Source organism: Trachemys scripta, chromosome 1 (assembly GCF_013100865.1).
Source record: "Trachemys scripta elegans isolate TJP31775 chromosome 1, CAS_Tse_1.0, whole genome shotgun sequence".
In the NCBI taxonomy this organism is placed as follows: domain Eukaryota; kingdom Metazoa; phylum Chordata; order Testudines; family Emydidae; genus Trachemys; species Trachemys scripta.
This window is the reverse complement of record NC_048298.1, coordinates 308030067-308054684: the sequence shown is the minus strand read 5'-3', so window position 1 is coordinate 308054684 and position 24618 is coordinate 308030067. Positions and strand designations below refer to the sequence as shown.

The following is a 24618-nucleotide window of genomic DNA, read 5'->3' as shown; positions in this document are numbered from 1 at the left end:
TGACAGAGGATGTGGAAAAAGCTAATGGACTCAATGCTTTTTTTGCCTCTGTCTTCACGAACAAGGTCAGCTCCTAGACTTCTGCACTGGGCAGCACAGCATGGGGAGGAGGTGACCATCCCTCTGTGGAGAAAGAAGTGGTTCAGGACTATTTAGAAAAGCTGGACGAGCACAAGTCCATGGGGCCGGATGGACTGCATCTGAGGGTGCTAAAGGAGTTGGCAGATGTGATTGCAGAGCCATTGGCCATTATCTTTGAAAACTCATGGTGATCGGGGGAGGTCCCGTATGACTGGAAAAAGGCTAATGTAGTGCCCATCTTTAAAAAAGGGAAGGAGGAGGATGGGGGAACTATAGGCCAGTCAGCCTCACCTCAGTCCCTGGAAAAATCATGGAGCAGGTCCTCAAGGAATCTATTCTGAAGCACTTAGAGGAGAGGAAAGTGATCAGGAACAGTCAGCATGGATTCACTAAGGGCAAGTCATGCCTGACTAACCTAATTGCCTTTTATGATGAGATAACTGGCTCTGTAGATGAGGGGAAAGCAGCAGATGTGTTATTCCTTGACTTTAGCAAAGCGTTTGATACGGTCTCCTACAGTATTCTTGCCAGCAAGTTAAAGAAATGTGTGCTGGATGAATGGACTATAAGGTGGATAGAAAGCTGACTAGATCGTCGGGCTCAGTGGGTAGTGATCAATGGCTCCATGTCTAGTTGGCAGCTGGTATCAAGCGGAGTGCCCCAAGGGTCGGTGCTGGAGCCGGTTTTGTTCAATATCTTCATTAATGATCTGGAGGATGGCATGGACTGCACCCTCAGCAAGTTTGCAGATAACACTAAACTGGGAGGAGTGGTAGATATGCTGGAGGGTAGGGATAGGCTACAGAGGGACCTGGACAAATTAGAGGATTGGACCAAAAGAAATCTGATGAGGTTCGACAACTGCAGAGTCCTTCACTTAGGATGGAAGAATCCCATGCCCTGCTACAGACTAGGGACTGAATGGCTAGGCAGCATTTCTGCAGAAAAGGACCTAGTGGTTACAGTGGACGAGAAGCTGGATATGAGTCAACAGTGTGCCCTTGTTGCCAAGAAGGCTAACGGCATTTTGGGCTGTATAAGTAGGGGCATTGCCAGCAGATCGAGGGACGTAATTATTCCCCTCTATTCGACATTGGTGAGGCCTCATCTGGAGTACTGTGTCCAGTTTTGGGCCCCACACTACAAGAAGGATGTGGAAAAATTGGAAAGAGTCCAGCGGAGGGCAACAGAAATGATTAGGGGTCTGGAGCACATGACTTATGAGGAGAGGCTGAGGGAACTGGGATTGTTTAGTCTGCAGAAGGGAAGAAAGAGGGGGGATTTGATAACTGCTTTCAACAACCTGAAAGGGGGTTCCAAAGAGGATGGATCTAGACTGTTCTCAGTGGTACCAGATGACAGAACAAGGAGTAATGGTCTCAAGTTGCAGTGGGGAAGGTTTAGGTTGGATATTGTGAAAAAGTTTTTCACTAGGAGGTTGGTGAAGGACTGGAATGGGTTACCTAAGGAGATGGTGGAATCTCCTTCCTTAATGGTTTTTGAGATCAGGCTTGACAAAGCTCTGGCTGGGATGATGTGGATATTAGGGGTCTGTCTGAACTCCTGAAAAAATGCATCACCTCTTTAGTGCCAGATCCTCAGGAGTGCTCACCACCTTGCTTTCCCAGGATTAACCATGCAGAAGGGACCCTTTGTGCAAATTCCCTCTTCTCCAGGACAGGGTGGTGTCAGCATCTTCTCTGGGAGTTAGTTTTCCTAACTTGGAACCACAGAACCCCTTCTAATCAGAGCCCACACCACAGATGGCTGTTACAACATGCATTAGTGGTGATAATAGATTACTCTAAATTGGAATCTGCTTTGTTTAAGGCTTGGGAAAAACTTTGCAAATAGATAACTGACCGACTTCAGAGATTGGACAGTTTTATTATGGTAAAAGATAATGTGAACTGCATGGGCTAAATTGTATTGCCAGTTACATTGGTGAGATCCTATACTTCTTTGTCCTGAAAATGTAAGTATAGTATCTACATTATAAGAGACTCATGATCTTTTTTTCTTTGAGCACTATATTCTTTCTAGAAACAGGTTGATAGCTCCTGAGAGAGCCTGAAGTAATGACCTCTGGAAGACTTGATGTTTAGAAAACTTTTTCACTTTCTCACTACAAAATGTAAGCTGCTCCATTTGGAATTTATTTCTTTATGGTGTTATGGTTATTATTTAATGCCGTCTGCATGCCATTACAAGGATTTATACTGACTCCTTTATTTATTATTTTTGCTATAGCCCTCTGTCTGTGGGGTTTTTTTGGGGGGGGAGGATTCTACAAATTAAATAGTTACACATGAGTTATGTAAGATGACAAAAGATAGAAAATAAAATATAGGAAGTGTCTTGATCGAGCAGGCAATTAATCTAAAGTATTTTTAGCAATACTAGGATTTCTCCATACAACAGATGTGGTTTTGAATTTTTTAATCTTGGTACCACATGTGAGGGGCTTTTTTCTCTGGATCAAATTCAACAAACCCCTTGAGTCTACAATAATTTGATTTAAATATGCAGATTATGGGTTAAATAAAAAAAACAGGTATAGAGTAGCATGAACTATAGCTTCTGGAGTTAATTACATCTTTGACAACTTGTAGGGCAGTGGTTCTCAAACTTTTGTACTGGTGACCCCTTTCACATAGCAAGCCTCTGAGTGTGACCCCACTCATAAATTAAAAACACTTTTTTATATATTTAACACCATTATAAATGCTGGAGGCAAACTGGGGCATGGGGTGGAGGCTGACAGCTCATGACCCCCCATGTAATAACCTCGCAACCCCTTGAGGGGTCCCAACCCCCAGTTTGAGAACCCCTGCTATAGGGTGTGTACTCTGAACAGTACACCATGGATGGGGTAGCAAGGTACAAAGGTGTACATATTGCTTCCTGAATCTGAGGCTGTAATGGGGGTTACTGTTCAGAAGACTGCTGACTGTTGTATCTCATCAGAGGTTCAGTGGGAGTCCTTCACTACATCTTCACCATTAAAAAAAAAAGTGTGAAAAAGTAAGGAGTAGGGGGGGAAAAAAGGGGGGAAAAAGTAGGCTGCCCTGGCTGTTTTCCCCCTGGTAAAACTAGTGCCTGATCTGCACTGTGTTTTACCTTGGGATAGCTCACATGCATTAGTTACCTCAAGCTAAAAAATAATCTATTTCAGCAGTAAAGACAAGGCCAGAATGTGTCTCCGATGTGACTTCTGGCTGCTTTGGTCATGTGTGTTTGAATGTTGTATGCTCTATATACAAGCTATGTATGCATTCACCCCCTACTTCTTACTGGGAAGGCTAACCCCTGTGCTCCAGCCCAATTAGAAGTACTGGGGAGATTTACAGGTAATGGGGAGGAGAGAGAGTAATGCTTTTTGCATTTCAGGCTGCATAGTCCCTCTTTGGAGGTTACTGGGCCTCTAGCATGCCCTCTCTGCTGGGAGGAAGACCAGAGGATCTGCCCAGCTGATCTCCATGGCACATGGGAGATGTATACTCTGCCTTTTCCACGCTGTTCCTCTGTGGCTCTGCAGGAGGCTGGGTTAGCCCCTAAGGGTAACTCTACACTGTAATTAAAAACCTTCAGCTTACCTGTGCCAGCTGATTCAGGCTCACAGGGCTCGGCTCAAGGGGCTGTTTAATTGCAGTGTAGACATTCTGACTCGGGCTGGAACCCGAGGTCAAGGACCCTACGAGGTGTGAGGGTCCAGAGCTTGGGCTGCAGCCTGAGCCTGAATGTCTGAGCTCCACAAGCCCAAGTCACCTGGCACAGGACAGCCATGGGTGTCTAATTGCAGTGTCAACATACCCTAAGTGTCTAATGTTTGACCATTACATATGTGGCCCACTTCATTCCTTATATAGTACAAGCAATATATAGAATATCCTTTGCTGAGTACATTTGGATCTATTTGTGATCATAATATACCTGATATAGTAGCTAATGCAAGTCATGTCCCTTCTACTTTTTGTCAGCTTTAAATGGCTACATGGGAGAAATTAACACAAAAGCTATTCTGGAATATCTTCCCATGTGGACACTTATTTTAGAAGTAGTTTTAAATTAAATTGGAAAGGGGCACTCTTATTCTGGAATAAGAGTAGCTGCATGGGGAATTATTCTGGAATCACTATAGTGCTATAAATTCACACCCCACTTTATTCTAGAATAATTTCACTGTGTAGACAAGCCCTCAGTGTATTTCTGGCCAGTGGCATTTATGTCTAATACTGATGACTTGCACAATGAGACCTGGGGTGAATATTCTAAGTGCGCTCAGGTAGTGGGTTGTGGAGGTTTGGTGTCACAGCAGACTTCTCTAAACATCTTTTACATGATAAAATTCCTGGCAACTGCAGAAATCGTCTCTCCATGGACCTGATCAGCCTGGAATGTAGCATTGCTAGATGGACCTAGAACCCTACACCTCATGCAAGGTGTACAAAAGGGTGTCGGTCACTATTCCAGTCCTTAGGAAGTCTTGTGACTGCAGCCTCGTGTCCTAGTCCCTGGAAAAAGTAGTGGATTAGAATGTTCACTAATCTTGATTTTGCTGACAATACAATTGCTTAGTGAATATTTGTCTTGAATGTGTTGACAATATTGATCTTTGATAAATTAAGTAAGAGGGGCTTTTTAATAGCCTCACGCTAACTTGATCTACCAGGAAACGAGCACTGCAAAAAAAAAAAAAAAATTAAGCTCATGAGGGTAACTCATTTTTAAAAAAAAAATGGATGGCATCCAGTACGACTTGAGTTCATCCTCAGCCAGTTTTTTCTTTCAGATGAAAACTATCTTTCCTTCAGTTGGATGATTACCAGTTGCAAAGCTCTGTTGTTTTTGGTAGGGACAGTAGTAAGAATAGTAGTAAAAAAAACAGCTACAGGAATTTAAATGGTATCTCAGGTATGTTTTAAATACAATTTGTTAGTTTAAAAAAAACTATTTAAAACAATTAATTAGTATTTCATTGTGCAGGATTTTTGGGGAAGGTTTTCAAGATGCTTTTCTAAAATTATGAAATGAAAATATGGATGAGAGTATGTCAAATTCACTACTAGTACTAATACAGTATTAGTGCTTTATCTTTCTAAGCTCAAACAGAGTGGGGGTGTCAAACATACAACACATAGGCTGGATCCAACCAGAATCATGTATTTATACAGCCCATATGACATATGCAGATTCTCCAGAATCTCATCTTTCATCTAAACAATGTATCTGTCATGGCTGCAGAGAACCTTCCAAACATGAAATGAGTGCAAGCAATACAGTAATATCTGCCTTAAACAGTGACTCAGAGGTGAACTCCACAGTAGCCTATTGATACAATTGGAATATCTGCTTTAAAGCCCAATGATGACAATTTGGTGTCGACATTATATAAGCACTGATCATTTTAGTGGCTGGAATGGTTGTAGGGGGTGGGAGTGAAGCCAGTTGGGTTGGGATTTGGAAGCTGCTGCAGGGAAAGTCATGCAGAGGAAAGAACTGAGCAGACTCACTAAGACAGGGAATGGGAAGAGAGAAACAGAAAGAAGGATGGAGAGTGGTGGTCTAAAAAGGAACAGATTTTCTCAACTGAGTAATGAATGTGACAACAAAATAATGAACAAATAAGAAACTAAGGGTAACTTACTACCTAAAGCCATATTCTTCCTTTGATCCCTATGCAAGCCTCCTACTGACATCAATGGATATGCACTGTGCATTTTGTGGAAAAGATGGTCTGGGGCTATAAATTCAAGGACTATGAACCACACTTGAATTCAGACCTTTCCGTCAAATAAGTTTGACATTTCTCTTAGAGAGAGACTATAGAAGGCCCTCTAAGAGAAGAGAATAACAGAGTTCCCCCCCCCCCCCCCCCCAAGATTTAAGGCAGGACAGCTTCAGAAGTTGTATCATATATATGGGCCCAAATACAGCCTGGAGTCTACACTGACCTTGGCTGGTGTAGACCATGGTTGAGACCCCACTGGCAGATCGTCTAATGGGAGGTTTCAGTGATGGACAGTGGCATCAATCTTCCCTCCACTTTGCAATCTGAAAGGCCAGAACCACCCATAGATTGTGATGTGCTGGTCAGAGAAGAGGCGTGGCCAAGGCATCAGAAGGATGTTCTATTGCAGTACATCACCTTAACAGCCTTTCCCAGATCCTCAAAATGCAATTTAGAGCCAAACCCCAAAGCTGCCTCACCTTTGGGGTGAATCTCCCCCTTGGTTTGAAGGGAGTTAAGCTACATCAGGCTGAATGAATGTGGACATTGACATCTAGGGCCTTCCATGTTCCTGTAGGACATAGTGCTGAGAGATTAATACAGTCATAATTGCTAATCTGGAATTAAACTTGCATTTAATAATTTGTTGTAAATCCATGCAGAACAAATGAGCACTACTCATTACTTCAACTTGTCATGACCTTTTGTAAATATATCAGTGAATACTGTTTCTTGCAAGAATAGAAGCATGCATCCATTAGATCGATGGATGCTCAGTCCTGCATTCCTTTCACTCCCCAAATTCCCACTGATTTTGCTGGAAGTTGTGTGCACACAAGGAATTCAGGATCAGATCATTGTGTCACAATCTTTGACCTTCATGTACCATTGTATACAATACTCTTGTCCTTTACTGATTTTAGGGCACACAAAAAATCTTTTGACCGTTAATGGAGATTCTCTAGCAGAAAGCAAGCAGAAAAACAATCTGAAAGTCAGTGTAGCACAAGACCCAACAGAGGCAGAATCCTCAAAGTGAATGAAACCATGCCTCTTGAGCTTTGTTCAATAGAATCTTCGTGGAGGTGCTTTATTTGTTTGTGTCTGAGCTTCTAGCATTTGAGATCACAAGCCAAAAGCTAAAATGTATGAAACTAAGTAAACTGCAGTGCCAAGGAAAAGGTTTCTGGTAAATATATACCAGAATATCTGCTACCAGAATGACGTGTTTCAACAGATATATGTGTATAGGGCCTGGTTTTCAGAGATGTGGAGTCCCACTGCCTTCTATTAGAGTTGTGGGGGCTCAGCATTTCTGAAAATGAGGATCCTTATTGCCATTTTTTAATGCAGTGGAATTAATTATGTAAAATGTGGTGACCTTGCACCCTCATAGTCATCTTCAACTCTCTCTCCTCTTCCATCCAGGCTGTAACAGTCATTTTTTCCTTCACAACTATAAAATTTAGCCTTTCTTCCTGTGGGGAAGTTCACATTAACATCAGCCTTATTGCTGCAACAGACTTAAGCAAAGACGAGAGTAATAAATAAGTGGGCAATAAGAGCTATGTTTAGAATCTGAATAGAAGGGAGGAAAATTAAAAAGTCAGCATACTATTTATAGCCGAACCTGATGAATGTACATTGGTCTTACATGAATGATTAGTACTCAACTTAAGCTGCTTACTCCTTCAGATCATCAGGAAATAAGGTCTGTAGCAGGGGATGGAATCCACAGAAGTACCTAGGTGCCTAAACCCCAGACTTAGGCACCTAGGTCCCAGTTTTGCCTCCACTGCAATCCACAAAACTCCGGTAGGCACCTAAATTCACTCGTCGCCTAAGTTTTCATGATAAAAGTTTCATTAGTGCTTACATTTTTTCTTTTGAGTACTTGTGCTACTGTCTCTTCTACCTAATCCCAAGAGCAAATCATTTACAGGGGGAAAAATAAGTGTTTGGCCACCCATACTCTGTCCAATAACAGCTATTCTGAAACACTACAGAATGATTTTTGCATGGTGTACTGAAGTTATTGCAGCTCATATTACATAGTCTGTCCTTCACTTTACTAATGTGACATTTACTAAAGTGATCTAAAAAACTGATAGAAACAAATTCTTATGACTAAAGAGTCAAAAGATTGTCATAGTATCTTTCTGCAGAGAGGTAGCATTGCCCAATGGTGAGAGCACAAGACTAGAAACCAGGAATTTTAGGGGCTCCCACTTTAGCCACTGACTTTTTGTGTAACTTTGGACAAGTCGCTTAACTATTCTGAGATTCAGTACCCCAATCCATAAAAATGCAAGATAAACAGGTGTTATCTCTAAGGGTTTTATGAGGCAGCAAGTTTAAAACAAACAAAAGAAAGTACATCTTCACCCCGTGCTAAGTCAACCTGTAGAACTTGTTGCCAGGTGATGTTGTGAAGGCCAAAAGTATAACTGGGTTAAAAAAAGATTGAGAAGTTCATAGAGGATAGGTCCATCAATGACTATTAGCCAAGAAGTTCAGGGACACAACCCCATTCTCCAGATGTCCCTAACCTCAACTGCCAGAAGCTGGAGGATAGGGGATGGATCACTTAATAATTGCCCTGTTTATTCTTTCTGAAGCATGTGGCACTGACTGTCATCATATGACAGGATGCTAGGCTAGACAGACTATTGGTTTGACCCAGTATGGCTGTCCTATGAGACTTAACTTGTTTGCAGATTTCTTTGGATTTCTACAATATCATTCAAACCAGGATCTCAAAGTATTATTTATTATCTACCACGTACAGCATTCTCTTATAGGGAGAAAAAAATCAAATTTAATTTTAAAACAATCATGTTTCAATATTTTAGCCTAGGGAAAGCACAGACAGCTATATCCGACAGTCTTTAAATCCCTTTGTTTACTGTAGCACTAGACTTCATTCAATGTTATTTTTCCTTCCTGAAATATGTCTGCCTGTGACTATGAAATAATCATAATGTAATATCCTAAATGTTTTCATCATGTGTAATTATTTATTTTCATGCCATTCTGAAATCCTGGGCAGACTGCCGACTTGATGATCATGTTTTCTCCTACAAAATATTTAATAGACAAGAGACAACCCCTTAAAAGGATCAGAAATTGAACTGTTTATGTAACCTACTTGAACTATCAGCAGGAGAATGCTATATTTTATTATAAAAACAAACCAATTTTTCTTGTCCACAGAATATTTATGTTGTTTGCTTTAAGCTTTTGTCAGTTACTACAGGAGTGATTACAAACAACAACAACAACCCCCCAACAAAATAAGTAAAAGCCAAACTAGTTGAACTGATTTAGGTCTTCTTTGTAAGATCTGGCACTGGACTTGCCTGCAACTTCAATAACTGTTAGTGATTTAACAAACATAGCTTCTAGAACTGCAGAAATATTAATACAATATGATGCAAATGCAAAGACTGTAGATCAAATTTGTTACAAACAATTTGATAAATTCAACGTGGGGCAAACATTCATATTGTCATCTTTTATTGAAATGTTAAGAATTTACCTGTGATTTTAAAAAAATATTCTAGTCCTTGTGAGAAGTGCCAGACTGACAGTCCTGGATCCAGATTCTAACCACAGACTAGATACAGCAAGCAATAATGGTGCAAGCTTCTCAGAGGGGAAGACACAGGGCTGGATGAAAGGAGTGTGTTTTGAATATCCTGTATGTGGCTTGCTCCAGGTCACACAGGAAGTCTGTGGCAGTCAGTCAAAGTAATTAAAAATCAGTTCTCCTGAATCCAAATCCATTGCCTTAACTATAAGGCCATCCTTCCTCTGGAAATAGCCTAACCTAGCTCTCAGTGCTTTATATCTTCACTGCACTTTACAAACACTAACTACTTAACTGCTTTCTAAAGGTGTTAGGAGAATTAAGTTCTTTTTATATATGGGTGTTATAGGGCAGGTCACCTCCCAAGCCCCCACCTAGTGGCCTGAGATTGCTGTGCAAGCACCCTGCCTCAGTCTCTGCTCTTCACAGCTCCTTAAGAATTCTACACACAAACTCTTCTTAAAATCCAGCAATCCCCAAGCTGGATTTATCAAAATAACAAAAAAATATGCAAAACAGAAGGTCTCAAACCCTATCAAGACTCTACTCCTGGCCTTCACTGCCTGGGGTATTTTTCCTGAACACTCAGGGTTCCCTGCTGCAGTCTACTTATTCCCATCAACTACTTACTGCTTATTTCTCCCTAAGCATCCTCTTTCTCCACAGCTTCCTGCTGCTCTTTGTAGGAGAATCCTCTCCTCTGTACCCAGCTGGATCTACTAATTAAACCTCATCACAGGTGTGGTGGGCAGGGCTAATTATACAGGGCTGGCCAGCTCCTGGCCTCCAGTTTTTAGAGGCAGTCCACCCCCTTGTAATGGGAGAAGTTAAAGACAAATCCTGCACTGTATAGTCATTATCAACTTCCCCAAAGGCCTTTTAAAAAGGGAGCTAAGAGTATTAAAACTCTACTGAGAGGAAGCCAGAAATGAGAAATCCAGAAACATCATGTGATCATATTCTGAACAATGTGCTGTGAGTAGTGGCTCACCTTATTTTTTGCATCTAAAGTTGGAGGAACCTGGTTTGTGGTGGAGCTTAAAGTACTATTGATCCTCTCTCTTCCAACCCAAGTTTGATTCCTGAATAGTACAGGATTTTGAGAAGACTACAACTTCTCTAAAAGGAAAAGAAAGCTTCCCGTAAATACTGCGCTTTAAAAGACCAACTCCACTCATGAATTAGAGTAAATAAGCTAAACGTACTGAAGACAATGAAGTTACACCAGTGATGTGTTTGGGTGAATGTCTTTGGGGAAAAAAAAGTCTATTTTTAAAGCTTGTTAATTTTCCAGTTGATTAAGGAGATTTAAATAATTAACTACTAGATTTGTTCAAGTTGCAACTTAAAGCTGTCCTTGATATTGCGGAGACTCCTATCTTCACAAAGTTAAACCCTTTTCCTTTTTATTCTCAATCTGTTCCGCCTTCCACAATGGGACAAAGGATGAATCAGATTCTGCTCTAAAGACTGAAATCCTCACTTATAAGAAGTTGCCATTGTATTTTCATTCTTATTACTATCTTGCTTTTCTTCTCTCACCAGCGCACTGATTCAAGTGTGACTTTAACAGCCTGTTGTCATAAATCACTGGAATTGAACATTAATGCTTTCACTGTTTGAAAGCTGGGATCACAAGCTTGCAGATGGTATACAGCACTGGTTCTAGCTCTAAGCTAGTTATAGCCCATTTTACTGATATACTAGAAAGTGAAATATGCATTAGAACACAAGAATGGCTATACTGGGTCAGACCCAGTCTATCTAGCCCAGTATCCTGTCTTCCAACCATGGCCAATGCCAGGTGCTTCAGAGGGAATGAACAGAACAGGTAATCAAGTGATCCATCCCATATGGCCCATTCCCAGCTTCTGGCAAACATTGATGGACCTATCCTGCATGAATGTATCTAGTTCTTTTTTGAACCCGGTTATAGTCTTGGCCTTCATATCATTTTTGTCAATTTTTTAATAGATTTACCATGTGATTAGTGTGACCTGTCATAATTGAACAGGTTTCCAGGTATGTCCTATTTTCTTCTCTGATAATGTAGCCAAAGAAAAACAAGGAAATGATTAATAAAGGAAACTATTATTTTTTTAAAAACCTCCTCTACATAGCCTGGGTACTTTCCATGATGCCAGTTCCATCAGCTCAGACACCACAGCGATGGGCATGGCTTGAAAACTGGAATAGAATCCCTTCTCGTCCTTGGCTTTGGTTTCCACAGCACCTTCATCTGTCGTTGACTTAAATGGGAGCAGAGAGTGTGCCATCTGGTCTCAAATTCTACCTGTCTCCCCTCCTCTTGGAATGCTAATTCACTTAATTCAATTACCACTGAAACCAGCACCATTGCATAGAAGAACAAGAAACAGCAGCGTCTCCCTGTCCACCTCCATAGAGCTAAGATTTGGGGACACATGGCCCTGGAACACTTCTCTCCATCACAATCTAGCAGTACCAGAGAATAAATGTTCGGTAACTACTGTCTCCAATGTATCTCTCTCCTCTTTTTTTTCTATCTATTGTTACATTCACTTGTGGCTCTTGTCTTTACATTTTAAGATGTTTGGGGCAGGGATCATGTCTGCTTATGTGCTTGTAAATTGCATAGCACAATTCTGATTGGGACCATTAGGTGTTGTCATAATGCTTCATAATAATAAAGTAAACCAGCTAGAGCCATTCCTGAAACATTGGAGGGCTGGCTCTATTCCATTTTCATAAAATTTCTATTCTCTTATTGAATAATAATTAAGCCATCATCCAACTGTTTTAGTTTGTTTTGAGTTTTTTATTAAAGTGACGCAGTCAGATCAGATATAGTCAAGGTTAATTAAAAAAAACCCGAACTTTTCCAGAGCTTCAGATTAACAAATGATTCCAGAGATTTTTAAAATTCCAACTAAAATAGTATTTTTAAACTAATAATTCCTCTGCTATGTTTGCAACACAAAGGTTTCAGCATAAGAACCAGAAAAATAAACTGGCCAGAAATTGACTAGAAACAAAAGCAAAATTCACAAGTCTATAATCACAAGTCAAGGTAAGAGAAATGCAAGTTTTAAACAAACAGTGAAATGTAAATCATTTTAGATTATTAAAAGTGAAAACAGATTACTAGTAACATAGGCATGGTATTTAAAAACAGTAGTGAGCCAAATTGTGGTAGTTAGCTAGTGGTCTAACTCAGAAAGAGAATGCCTCTACTAGGCACAGACATGTAAGGGTAGCATGCACACTGCACCTTCCCTTTGGATAGTACTAGTTACTGCAACAGCCAATTCAATGCCATGGACCCACCTCCCTTTAGCACAAATTGCACCACCTTGGGTGCACGGAGACAGCATTCCCTGCATTCTAGAGTGCTTCACCTGTGATTTTCCCCGAGTCTCTGCCCCCAAAGGCCTCTGCCTTTGACTGACAATAGGTTTCTACTTATGTCCCCAAAATTAATCAAGACAGTCAAATCTGAATGTAGTCTGAGGTAATGTGCATTAAATATGTTCTGGATTATTCTCTATCCCTTTTTTAATATAGGCTATCATCTCATTTGCTTTTTCAGAGCAGTTATGCACTGGGCAGACATTTGTGTAGAGCTACCCAGAATGAAGCCTTGATCCTTTCTCAAAGACGTTAAGGTCCATTAGAAACCCATCAGTGTCTGTAAGTAGTGAAAAAATGTTTCATCTTGCATTTGTCACTTTGGGATTGCCCAATTATTCGGATTTTCTTGCTGAAGCAGTGTAACTTAGGTTCAAGCAGAGTTTTCTGAAGGCTCCAGGGTCCTATCATGTCTTAAAACCTATAGTTAAAAATGAGATGAATAGTAAAGAATGAGCTTGATGTTATATTTTAATACAATGGGTTAAAAACAAATTACAAGCCTATTTTAGGAAAGATGTGAACAAATTAGAGAGAGTGCAGAGGAGAGCAACAAAAATGTTTAATGGTTTAGAAAACCTGACCTATGTGGAAAGGTTAAAAAACTGGGCATGTTTAGTATCAGGAAAAGAAGACTGAGGGCGGGGGACCTGATAATCTTCAAATATATTAAGAGCTGTTAGAAAGAGGAGAATAATCAATTGCTCTCCACCTCCACTGAAGGTAGGACAAGTAGTAATCTTCAGCAAGGGAGATTTAGGTTAGACCAGGGGTTCTCAAACTGGGGGGTCGGGACCTCTCAGGGGGTCATGAGGTTATTACATGGTGGGGGGGTCTCGAGCTGTCAGCCTCCACCCCAAACCCTGCTTTGCCTCCAGCATTTATAATGCTGTTAAATATATAAAAAAAGTGGTTTTAATTTATAAGGGGAGGGAGGTCACACTCAGAGACTTGCTATGTGAAAGGGGCCAGTAGTACAAAAGTTTGAGAACCACTGGGTTAGACATTAGGAAACTTTCTAACTATAAGGATAGATAAGCAATTGAATAGGCTTCCAAGGGAGGTTGTGGAATTACAATCATTGGAGGTTTTTAAGAACTGGTTAGACAGACACCTGTCAGGGATGGTCTTGGTATACTTGGTCCTGTCTCAGAGCAGGGGGATGGAGTAGAGGATCTCCTGAGTTCCCTTCCAACCCTATATTTTTATGATTAAGGTATTGCATTGTGAGCTGTGTGGTTATGAGTTAAGAGCCTATAATTACCCATTTTCAGATTACTTTTTATAAAATAAATTATAAAGTATACTCTGTGGTCTTATCCTGAAGGGATTTTTGTCTGAAAAAGACCTCTTGGTAGGACTTCTATAGAGAATGAGAAATTCTTATCGATTTTAGGGCCAGAAGGGACTGTTATGATCATCTAGTCTGACCACTTTGCATAACAAAGAATTTCACCCAGTGTTGACTGAATGGAGTCAATTTGTGCCTCAATTATAGCATTTTTTTTATAAAGACATTCAGTCATGATTTAGAGGTTCCATGGTCCCAGTCCAACAAATGAGAGAGTACGGGCAGAGACTGCTGCATCTACACAGAGCTACACTTACTTCAATGGGGCTCTGCTTGGGCGCAACAGTCCATCTATGTGATATCAGTTACTAGCTCTGAGCCCAAATGATGGAGGATTTACCATATCCTCAGGTAATAGTCAGTCAATAACCTTCCTTGTTAAAGCCATATCAAGATTCAAAGGCTAGAAATTAAGGTAGGAATAATGTTTGTCTGCTAGCATAAAGAGCCATCTAGTGTCATACTGTCTCCTTGTATAGATACTTATTCAGCATGATCAAGTTGTCTCAACTTTCTCTTCAGTAATCTAAAAAGATCAAGCTTCTTAAGTCTCTCACTATAAGGCATATTTTCCAGACTACAAATCAATCTTGTAGACCTCTCTGAATAGTCTCCAAGTTTTAAATATCTTTAAACTATGGGCACATTATTCCAGTTGTGGTCTCACTTGCCCTGTACAAATGTAACACCTTCAAATTCTGTCTATTTCCCTACTCCACACTCTGTGCAACTTCATTAATGCAATAAGTCACATGGGGATGTATGTAAAGGCAGAATTTCTAGAATTCAAATCAATATGATTCTTACAAGGAAGCAAGGAGAAATTAGAACATATTGTTAAATGTAGTACTGAACTAATGGGACAGTGAGTTGAAATAATAATTGCTCTTAAACTTATTCTTTCCAACTATACAAGAAAATGTTCAAATTTAGATTAAAATGTACTATGTGTGACACTCATAGTAAACATATGACAGGAACTAAAAATAGCAGAGCTTCTTTAAATTGTTTGGAATGACTTATTTAGAATGTACTTGTGCTTTTTATAAATACATATCACTATGCAAATTCTCACTTCATATTTTCACTCTTAATGTAGTACATCTGAAGACAGGAACAGCAAATTTCATTAACTGTCATTGGGATAGAAAATGATTTTTAAATTAAAATAAGCATAGTTTTAGTGCGCTTGGCACAAAAGTACACAGGGTGAAATTCTGCCTGCAGCTATACCCCCAGATGGCTCCTTGCATTAAATGGTGTTGCATGGGATGTGAATAATTAATTTAATAGATGGAAGACTAAAGAGGCCACAGAAACCACAAATAGACTTCCAGTAAACCTAGGAGAACCATTTACTAAACCAATGGGCCCAAATTAAGAGATCAGGTCTGGGAATACAGTAAGAAGGGCCCTGTGTAAGCTCGAAAGCTCTCTCACCAACAGAGGTTGGTCCAATAAAGATATTACCTCACCCACCTTGTCTCTCATATCCTGGGATTGACACAGGAACAACAACACTGCATGGGTACTGTATAATCATGGTAAACTTATATCCGTTACACCTTTTGAACCAGAGGTGCCGAGTTTTGAATCTGCTGGAGGGTGCTCCCCCAGCTTTGCCCAAGCCCCATCTCGCTTCTTCCCACCCCTGCCCTGCCCCGCCTCTTCCCACCCACTTCCATCCCTCCCCTAAGAGCGCTGCGCCCTTGCTCCTCCCTCCCTCCTTTACAATGTAGCAGAAGCAGCAATCTCTGGCTCCTTCCTTCAGGAGACTTGCACCTATTTCTAGGACCCATGGGCAGCAGGTAGAGCCCCCCTCGGGGGAGACTAGCCTTCAGCTTCACCCCTTCTGCCTGCACGCTCCCCATGGCTGGAGCCCCAAAACCCCTTGCCGAGCCCCCCATGGCCAGAGCCACAAGCCCCCTCCCTGCCTGGAGGAGCCCCGGGCCAGCCGCCGCCCAGAGCTTCTGCCTCCTGGCTGGAGAAAAAGCCCTGAGCCTCCCCCACCCCTTGTCCAGAGGAGCCCCCGCTGGGCTGGCCAAAGCCCCGAGCCTTCCCTCCACCCGCCCTACCATGAGGAGAAGCCCTGAGCATCCCCCCGACCAGGGCTGGCTGAAGCCACGCCGCACCTCGTAATGATGCAGCCTCTGGCGGGACACAACTGAGAGTATCAATTCAGGACAAATTGCTTAGAGCAGGGCAGTCACAGCCCAAGACTGGGGTCCTCTGCATACCAAACCACTCAAACAGAGAGAACTTCGGTTTTACCCCACTGGCTAACCAGAAGTCATACAAGCAATTCCCTTAGACACTCCAGTTTCCCAGTATCGCCACCAGCACTGCTCCTTATGGGGATGAATGGTTATGAAAACCAATAACCCAGTAAAAGAAAAAAGGTTCTCCTGATCCCAAAGGAACAAGGCCCAGACCCAGGTCAATATACCAGTCAGAACTTACCCACAAATCATAGTGTTGCCAATCCTTTAGAATCTAAAAGTTTATTCATAGAAATATAGATGAGAGCTAAAATTGGTCAAATGAATTAATTACATACAGTAATGGCAAAGTTCTTGGTTCAGGCTTGTAGCAGTGATGGAATAAACTGCAGGTTCAAATCAAGTCTCTGGAATACATCCACAGCTTGGATGGGTCATTCAGTCCTTTGTTTAGAGCTTTGGTTTGTAGCAAAGTTCCTCCAGAGGTAAGAAGCAGGATTGAAGATAAAATGTAGGGGTTTCCAGGGCCCTTTATATTCTCTGCCATGCGGAAGGACACCCCTTTGTTCTTACTGTGGAAAATCACAGCAGCAAGATGAAGTTTGGAGTCACATGTCCATGCATGACTCAGTTCTTTACAGGGAGAGCAGCCATTGCTCACGTGCTACCTTGAACGTTCCTAGGAAGACTTCTCGTGTGGATTGGAGTCTCCCAAGGTCCATTGTCAGTTAAGTGTTTCCTGATTGGGCACTTAATCTGAAGAGTCCCTTCTCAACACGCTGGCCAAATGCTTCGCTGATGCTACTTAGAATCAAACACATTGAGATACAAGTACATAGCCAATATTTATAACTTCAAATACAAAAATGATACATGCATACAGATAGCATAATCATAACCAGAAAATCATAACCTTTTCATAGACACTTCACTCAACAACCTTTGTACAATATCTGCTGAAAATATATAACAGTGGTTGCAACAATGATCTAGATGGTTACAGTTCACATCAATAACATTACACACCTCCCCTCACTGGACCTAACCCACCCAGGGGAAAAGCATGTTAGAAGACACTTTTGATATGCCCTATGAAGGTTCCGATGCAGCTGAGCAGGCAGTATGGGCCTCCTCAGCCACCCTGGAACCTGCATGGGGCATAATAAAGCAAAAACTTTGCCGCCAAACCCTGCAACTGGAGATCCGGCGGCTGCGGCAGTGCCGGTGGAGGCAGAACTTTCGCTGGCCTATTATACCCACTGCCCATGCTGGAACCCTTCCTGCTTCCTTCTTTGGGTTACTCCTTTCAGTGCTTACTTACGCAAGAATTTTCAGTTCTTCTCTTGGAACTGGATTATATTAATTAGTCCCTCACTTTCTCCTTAAGCAGGAGTCTCCCCAGCTCTCTTCCCTGGAGCTGAATTCAGAATTAGCCAGCTGTAGGGCCTTTGCCAGCTTCTCCCTAATTAGACATCAGACTTCAGGGTCCTCAACAGGCTAGCCTTTCCCTGCTGATATCTCCTGGTGGCTGAAAGAGCATGCAACCTTTGTGCTGGTCCCCTTCTCCCAGCTCATTCTCAGTTGGCTGTGGGGAGAGGGGAGCCCCTGTTGGACTCCTGGCCCCTGGCTCTTAAAGAAACAGTAATGGGATTTCCTTCCAAACATTTCTCACTCTTGGAACCACTTCCTCATTCCAAATATCTCCCAGGTCCTTGTATATAATTGGCCCTTTCAGACTCTTAAATGGCCATGCCATGTGACAGGGTGAGCTGACCACTAGACCCCACTACCCTTAAGGGGCATACTACCCATAACATGCACTCTCATCCATGGGGTCAATTTGAAATAGAGAGTATCTTGTCCCTACTAAGGACAAAATTGTATTTAACTTCATGTTTGTAACACAGAACATTTTCCAGTACAGAAAAGGCTGATGAAGCTAATGGGATTACTCATGTGAATAAAAGCAAGTAGGACCTGTATTAGTCAGGGGGTATGTCTTAAGTGCAAAGTGAATGTATCTAGCTAGCACAGGTAACAATAGTAGTGAAGATGCAGTGGCACATGCTTGTACTCTGGGTAGCTGCCCGAAAACAAGCATGACAGGGACTCTGGCTACTACTATGCTGCCACTTCTTCACTGCTAGGGTTACCTGGTCTGGCTAAAATTAGCATGGGTATGGTTACTCATAGTGCTATAATTACACCTTCTCTTTGCAGTGAAGATACTGAGAGTGAACCTAACTACAGTTAATCCATGCTACCATCTTGTGGCTATAGTTTAGAAGGCCTTTTTTAAAGCATTTATCTGTATTTTACAAAAAAACCACTTAGCAATGCACAGCTTACGTGCTCTTGAAATAGCAAATTACATGCATAAAATGGTTCTAGATAACTCTGTAGGAAAATACTACTGATTTTTGTTGAAATTATAAAATATGGTAGCATTTCTCCCCCTCAGGCTTTTGGGGAGGGATGTACTAATAGATGAAGTGTTGGTGCATATTTATATAGAGTCCTGTAGCCAGGGATAGACCGACAACTAGCTACACCAAAGTTAGGTTTCTGTCCCTTTCATGGCTCTGTTTGCCATCTTCCCAAAGAAAGCAACACTAACAACTGTCTGGTTACAGGTTCAGACTCAGGTTCTCTAGTATCCAGTAGCTACCAGGTATAGTACTTTCCAACCTAATAGGGACTTCACAGGATCTGTTCTATTTACCAGAAAATACCCTCTCTTTGCTCACTCCCCACCCCCAATGCCTGAGCTCTTCTTTATATTCCAACTGAGAGTGTGTGCCACCAAGGAGGTGCTAATCAACTGTGTCAGCTGATTCCCAGCACCTGTCTGCTGGGCTTCTTTCTGGGGTAGGGTCAGCTGCTCCCTGTCCCCCTACCAGACTATTAAAGTGGCAGCTCATGCTGCTACAAGTCCTTTATCATATTTTTCATCTTAATTTGTGGAATAGGCATAGGATATGCAGCTATAGATACTTTCATACATTTAAATAAATTAATAGGCAGTAAAATGGTATCTAATATATGAAGTTGTTTATATTTAAACTTGTTCATTCATCTATAGAATATATCTGAAGCCCAGACAATAAGCAAATATAGGCACACCCCTTACCAAAGAGTTGATTGTCACAGAAGCAATACAACCTAGCATCTACTTCTACAAGCAGAAGCAACTTTAGGGTTGTTGCTATCCTAGGGACATTGGAAAATGTGTGCCCTTCACAGCACAGTCATCCAACTACCATTTAAACAATGACTGTTACATGCTTAGACTTGTGCAAAACTGTTATTGTACTGTAATTATTTTTTTGGTGGGGATCATGTCTTTGTATATACAGCACAACAATGGGACCCTAATCCCTATTGAGGCCTATAGGCATTACTGTAAAATATAACCAAAACCAATTGAAACTTGCCTAGTTTTGGATTTTGTTACATACCCTGGGTGAAATCCTGGCTCCAATGAGAGTTTTACAAATGACTTCAATGGAGTAAGTATTTCACTCCATTAAACTCAGATCAGGTTAATCATGGGTTTGGTAATATGTGTATCTTTCTCTTCGTATCCTCTCACTCCTATCTGTATGCTTCCTTCGACACTACCCCTGTGCCTGGAATACTCTCCCTGTGCTTGTGCAGTAAGGACTGCCATCGACTCCTTCAGCTCCCCCCTCAAAATACAGTTTTGGTATTTGCCCCACTCATTGAAATATTAATATTCCAGTTACAAAAACCTAATATATAGCTATGCAAAGTTTGCAGACCCACCTCATGGACTGAACTTTGTCCATGCCACATCCTACAGCCCTACTCAAGTAACAGCCTCAAGCCATATATTTATATTCTACAATTATGAATTTGGGGTAGGAAGCTAGTCTTATTCTGGGCTGTGTAAATTTAGTAATGTCAGGGATTTTTTTTATCCCGGACGGCTCAGGTTTCGTTGTCCGACCGCAAAGAGACAGGCAACGACCAGCAAAGATCCAACTATCAAGCTCTTTATTGTAGGCATGCAATACAATAGAGAACTACTACCCGTCTCCACAGAACCAGCCCCCTCCCCTCTGCAGATGCAAACTATCTTTATTAGCCACTTTGCCGTGTCATCACTTACGTCACGTCATCACTATATTTTCCCAGGTATATTTTCCCAGAATACAAGAGAGGAACAAAGAACAACTATTATGTTTTGATAAGCTTCATGGTTAGACAAAGAAATACAAGTTACTTCAGAAAGCGTCTGCAAGCATTTCTCCCAGCCTCTGCAAGCATTCTCTTATCTAGCAAGGTCAAGCAACCAAGCGCCTGACTGTTTCAGCTAGTATATTTTTTCAGTAGGCCTCGCTAGTTGCTAAGCAGAACAGGCCATCAAGGCAAACTCATCAGTAATAATAAACAACCTTAACTCAGGCCAGGTCTACACTATAAACTTATATTGGTATAATTATGTCGCTACGGGGTGTGAAAAATCCTCACCCTTGAGTGATGCAGTTATACTGACCTAACCCCCAGTCTAGACAGCACTACGTGGACAGGAATGCTTCTCCCATCAACCTAGCTATTGCCTCTCATGGAGGTGGATTGATTATGCTGATGGGAGAAGCTCTCCCGCTGGCATAGTAGCATCTTCACTGATGTGCTATAGTGGCGCATAGCAGTGTTTTAAGTGTAGACCTGTCCTCAGTTTGCAGTAAACCTGGGCTGGCTTATTGATTTGCATAAAAACCACATGTAAACTTGCCATTTTTGCTGGCTTTGTCATGGAAGCCAGGAGACGTTTGATGGGTCTGACTGTTTTGTTTTAGTTGACTTGAAACAGAAACCTAAGGGATTCAAGTCCATGCTAATCAAAAACAAAATAAGAGCAGGGGGAATACTACAGAAACGACATTGAATAATTGATTCAACCCATAAATATTATTTGATCTGTTCTAACCAAAGAAAACACTTGTCTCTTAAAAAAAATAGACTTTATAACATTGGTGCCAGTCCCTTCAACTGACTCAGAAGTCCAGGTTCTATTGCTGACCATCCCCCTGGGCCTGCTGAATAACCTGACCCGTTCTTCCCCAGAGCCCACTTGGTGGTTTCCCTACCTAGTAACAGGGAGGCCTCGCACCGCGCCCCGTCCACCACGCGATGATTGGCTGCTGGGCGAAGGGAGGGCGGCTGCTATTGGCTGGTGGCTGAGGGGCACGTGTATTGCTGGCAGTTGCCCGGGTCCGCGTGCTGCCGGTGGGAAGGCGCGAGATGGCTGCGGCGCAGGATGAGCTCCAAGGGCAGCGGCCCCGGGCGCAGCTGTGCGTCGGGTGCTCGCGACGCGGAACAGTTGTCTCCCAAGGTGAGAGGGGGCCGAGCGCTGCGGGCCTGGGCCCTTTCCCTGCACCCTGAGAGGCGGGTCCCGACGGCTCGCCCTCGGGCCTCTGGGGCTGCGCGCGGGCCAACTCGGCTCATGTCTCCGTTCAGTTAGCCGGACCCAGGGCGGGGAGCGCGGGGCTGCCCTGCCCCCTCCCCCGCGGCTCCTTCAGCCGTTGGCGGGAGAGGCCCCGGTGCGGTGCCAACGCGTCTGCGCTGCCCGGCGCGGGCCCCTGAGAAACCCCCTTTCCCCACACGACGCTGGGCCTCCCCCTGTTGAGGGTCCTCGGCCCTGGCGTCTCCCTCGTGCCGGGCTCATAAGCTTCCCCTCGCCCGAGGGTAGCGGTGCTACTGGGAGGGGCTCCGGGAGATGCCGCAGTTTGTGACCTGGCGTGTCCCTCCCGCTGCCCGTCAGCCCTGGGCCTTCTACTACACGCATTTGCTAGTACAGGGCGCTCCTGTGCTGGGGGGGCACAATCCGGCCTCGGGTGATCAACTCCGCCCTGTGAATGGGCATGTGACCAGGCCAGAGTCCCATCTACCCTGAGAGCCTGGTCCCGCTGCCCCCAGACAATATTGTCAGCATCGGCCGGGGGTGCAAATGGATGAAGGTCACTAAAAAGAAACAAAATCTGGAGTTGGGAGAAAGGAGACCAAATACGGATATGCTAAGTACTTATAATGAACATAAGAGCAAGTATGTATTTGTGTGATGGTGGACCCCCCCCCCGTTCATTTTAGGCACTTTAGAAATGTGCATCGTTATGGTATGTGAATGCCATTCATGTCCAAATGTAGGGGTACAGAAGAAAACATAGGCACTGAGCTGACTTTTGGTTTTGCTAGTGAGTACCCCACACCGCCTCTGTCCGTCCCCTGAGGTCCCATCCCCACTCCACCTCTTCCTGCCCTACTCCACTTTCACCCCTGAATGCCTCCTACCCGCTGCTTGTTCCTTTCTGCCCTTGCCTGCCTTAATGGCAGTGAGGGGAGGATGGGCAGAGAAGAGCATGTGACAGGGCAGCTCCACTCAACAGCTGATCCACTGAAGAGCTGATGGGGGCGCAGGGCCAGTGGCTGAAGAGCTGTTTGGTGGCCAGCCCCAGAGCCATCAGAGTAGCAGTCCAGTCCAGGCTGTGTGTGCTGAGCACTCCTATTTTTTCTCTGTGGGTGCTTGAGCCCCTGAAGTCAGCACCTATGGGAGAAAATATGTAATTCAGCACTGTAAGCTAGGTATATATTGACTTTAATAGACACTAGCTGTGTATTGTTTCAGTTAGGCTTTTACAATTTGCAGTAAAATGCCCCCCCCCCTTTTTTTCATGTTAAAAGTGAAGGGTTTGAAACAGTCTCTCCAAAAAGAAACTCATGTATTCAGAGTCCAAAACAATTCTGAGCACAAAGGGATAATATTTTTAGACCTAGATCATACACAAACTTGTGTGCCGCTTCAATTACTAGAGTGATTTTATGCTGAGTTAGCTAAACGGGTGCAATTATGTGTGTGGATAATCTTTTTACGTTAATATAAACTTGGCTTATGTCTGTTTAGCTTAAATCAGTAGTTTTACAGGTACTAGCTAAACAGATACTTTTAATGCTTGTGTTGTTATAGTTATTGCTGCTTTTCCCCTGGGATATCCCTGTATTTGTAAAATTCCCTTTCTGTACAATTCAGTGATCACCGAACTTTAGTACATCAGCAACTGACTGGAGCCTAGTCAGTTTCACTGTGTTTTTTGTTGAGCCTTAGGGCTGGTCTACAGTGTGTGGGGGAGGTTGATGTAAGATACGCAACTTCAGCTACGGGAATAGCGTAGCTGAAGTTGACGCATCTTATTTCGACTTACCTCTGGTCCTCTGTCAACTCCGCTACCGCCGCTCGCCCTCGTTCTGGAGTCGACGGAAGCGCGTTCGGGGATCGATATATCGTGTCTAGATGAGACGCGATATATCGATCCCCGATAGATTGATTACTACTCACCAATTCGGCGGGTAGTCTAGACGTACCCTTAGAGAAAATTGCAAAGATGGGGAAACTGCTGTTACTGCTAAACTATGGGAGGCACAGCTCTTTCTGTGCACCTGGCTTTTTCTTGGAGTACTGTTATTTTTTATAAGCTTTATAAATGCCTGAAACTATAATGTTGTGTGCAGTGTTGTTGTACCTACGTTGGTCCCAGGATATTAGACAGACCTGAAGAAGAGCTCTTTGTAATCTTGAAAGCTTGTGTCTCTCACCACAGAAGTTGATCCAATAAAAGATATTATCTCCTCCACCTTTTCTCTCTGAAACTGTAAGGTTGTCCTGAAAATGCTGCTGGATTACTTCATCAGCAAGACCAATGCTTTTACAAGATTGTGTAGCTATACTCTAATTTAAATATGGTAACAGTCACTTTTTTAATGTTGGTAACTGTAAAAGACTCGAACAGTAAATCTGGATTTTGCTAACTTTTACTTATAGACTTGATTTCATCAGGAGCGCGTCATCATGCATTACAGTGTGGACATATCTTTTGTGAATTGTGTTTATCGGTAACACAGGAGTCAAGTATAATAGTGTGTGTTGACTGTGAGGTAAGTTTTTGTTCCACAAACATGTCAAGGTCCATTGTAGAATTATTTGCAATTTGAAATATAGTATTAAGCAACTAATGGGAGCTTTCAGATAATGTGAAGAAGACAAAAACTAATCTTGTCAGTGTTATCTGAGATACCATTCTTGTATACTATTTTAAATACTAAGGTGTTTGGTATCAGAGGGGTAGCCGTGTTAGTCTGAATCTGTAAAAAGCAACAGAGGGTCCTGTGGCACCTTTGAGACTAACAGAAGTATTGGGAGCATAAGCTTTCGTGGGTAAGAACCTCACTTCTTGCATCTGAA

General features: G+C 42.6%; 1 protein-coding gene across 3 annotated transcripts in view; it reads left to right on the top strand.

Annotated features, from left to right (window-relative positions):
* The first annotated feature begins 21606 nt into the window (after nucleotides 1-21606).
* The window catches only part of RNF17 (ring finger protein 17), a 207735-nt gene continuing 204723 nt past the window's right edge, over nucleotides 21607-24618 (top strand). For all 3 annotated transcript variants that reach the window (XM_034758815.1, XM_034758813.1, XM_034758812.1), the window contains exons 1-2: nucleotides 21607-21717; nucleotides 24199-24311. In XM_034758815.1, coding sequence (XP_034614706.1) covers nucleotides 21627-21717; nucleotides 24199-24311 — 204 coding nt within the window. In that variant the 5' untranslated portion in view covers nucleotides 21607-21626. The remainder of the gene's footprint in view (nucleotides 21718-24198; nucleotides 24312-24618) is intronic.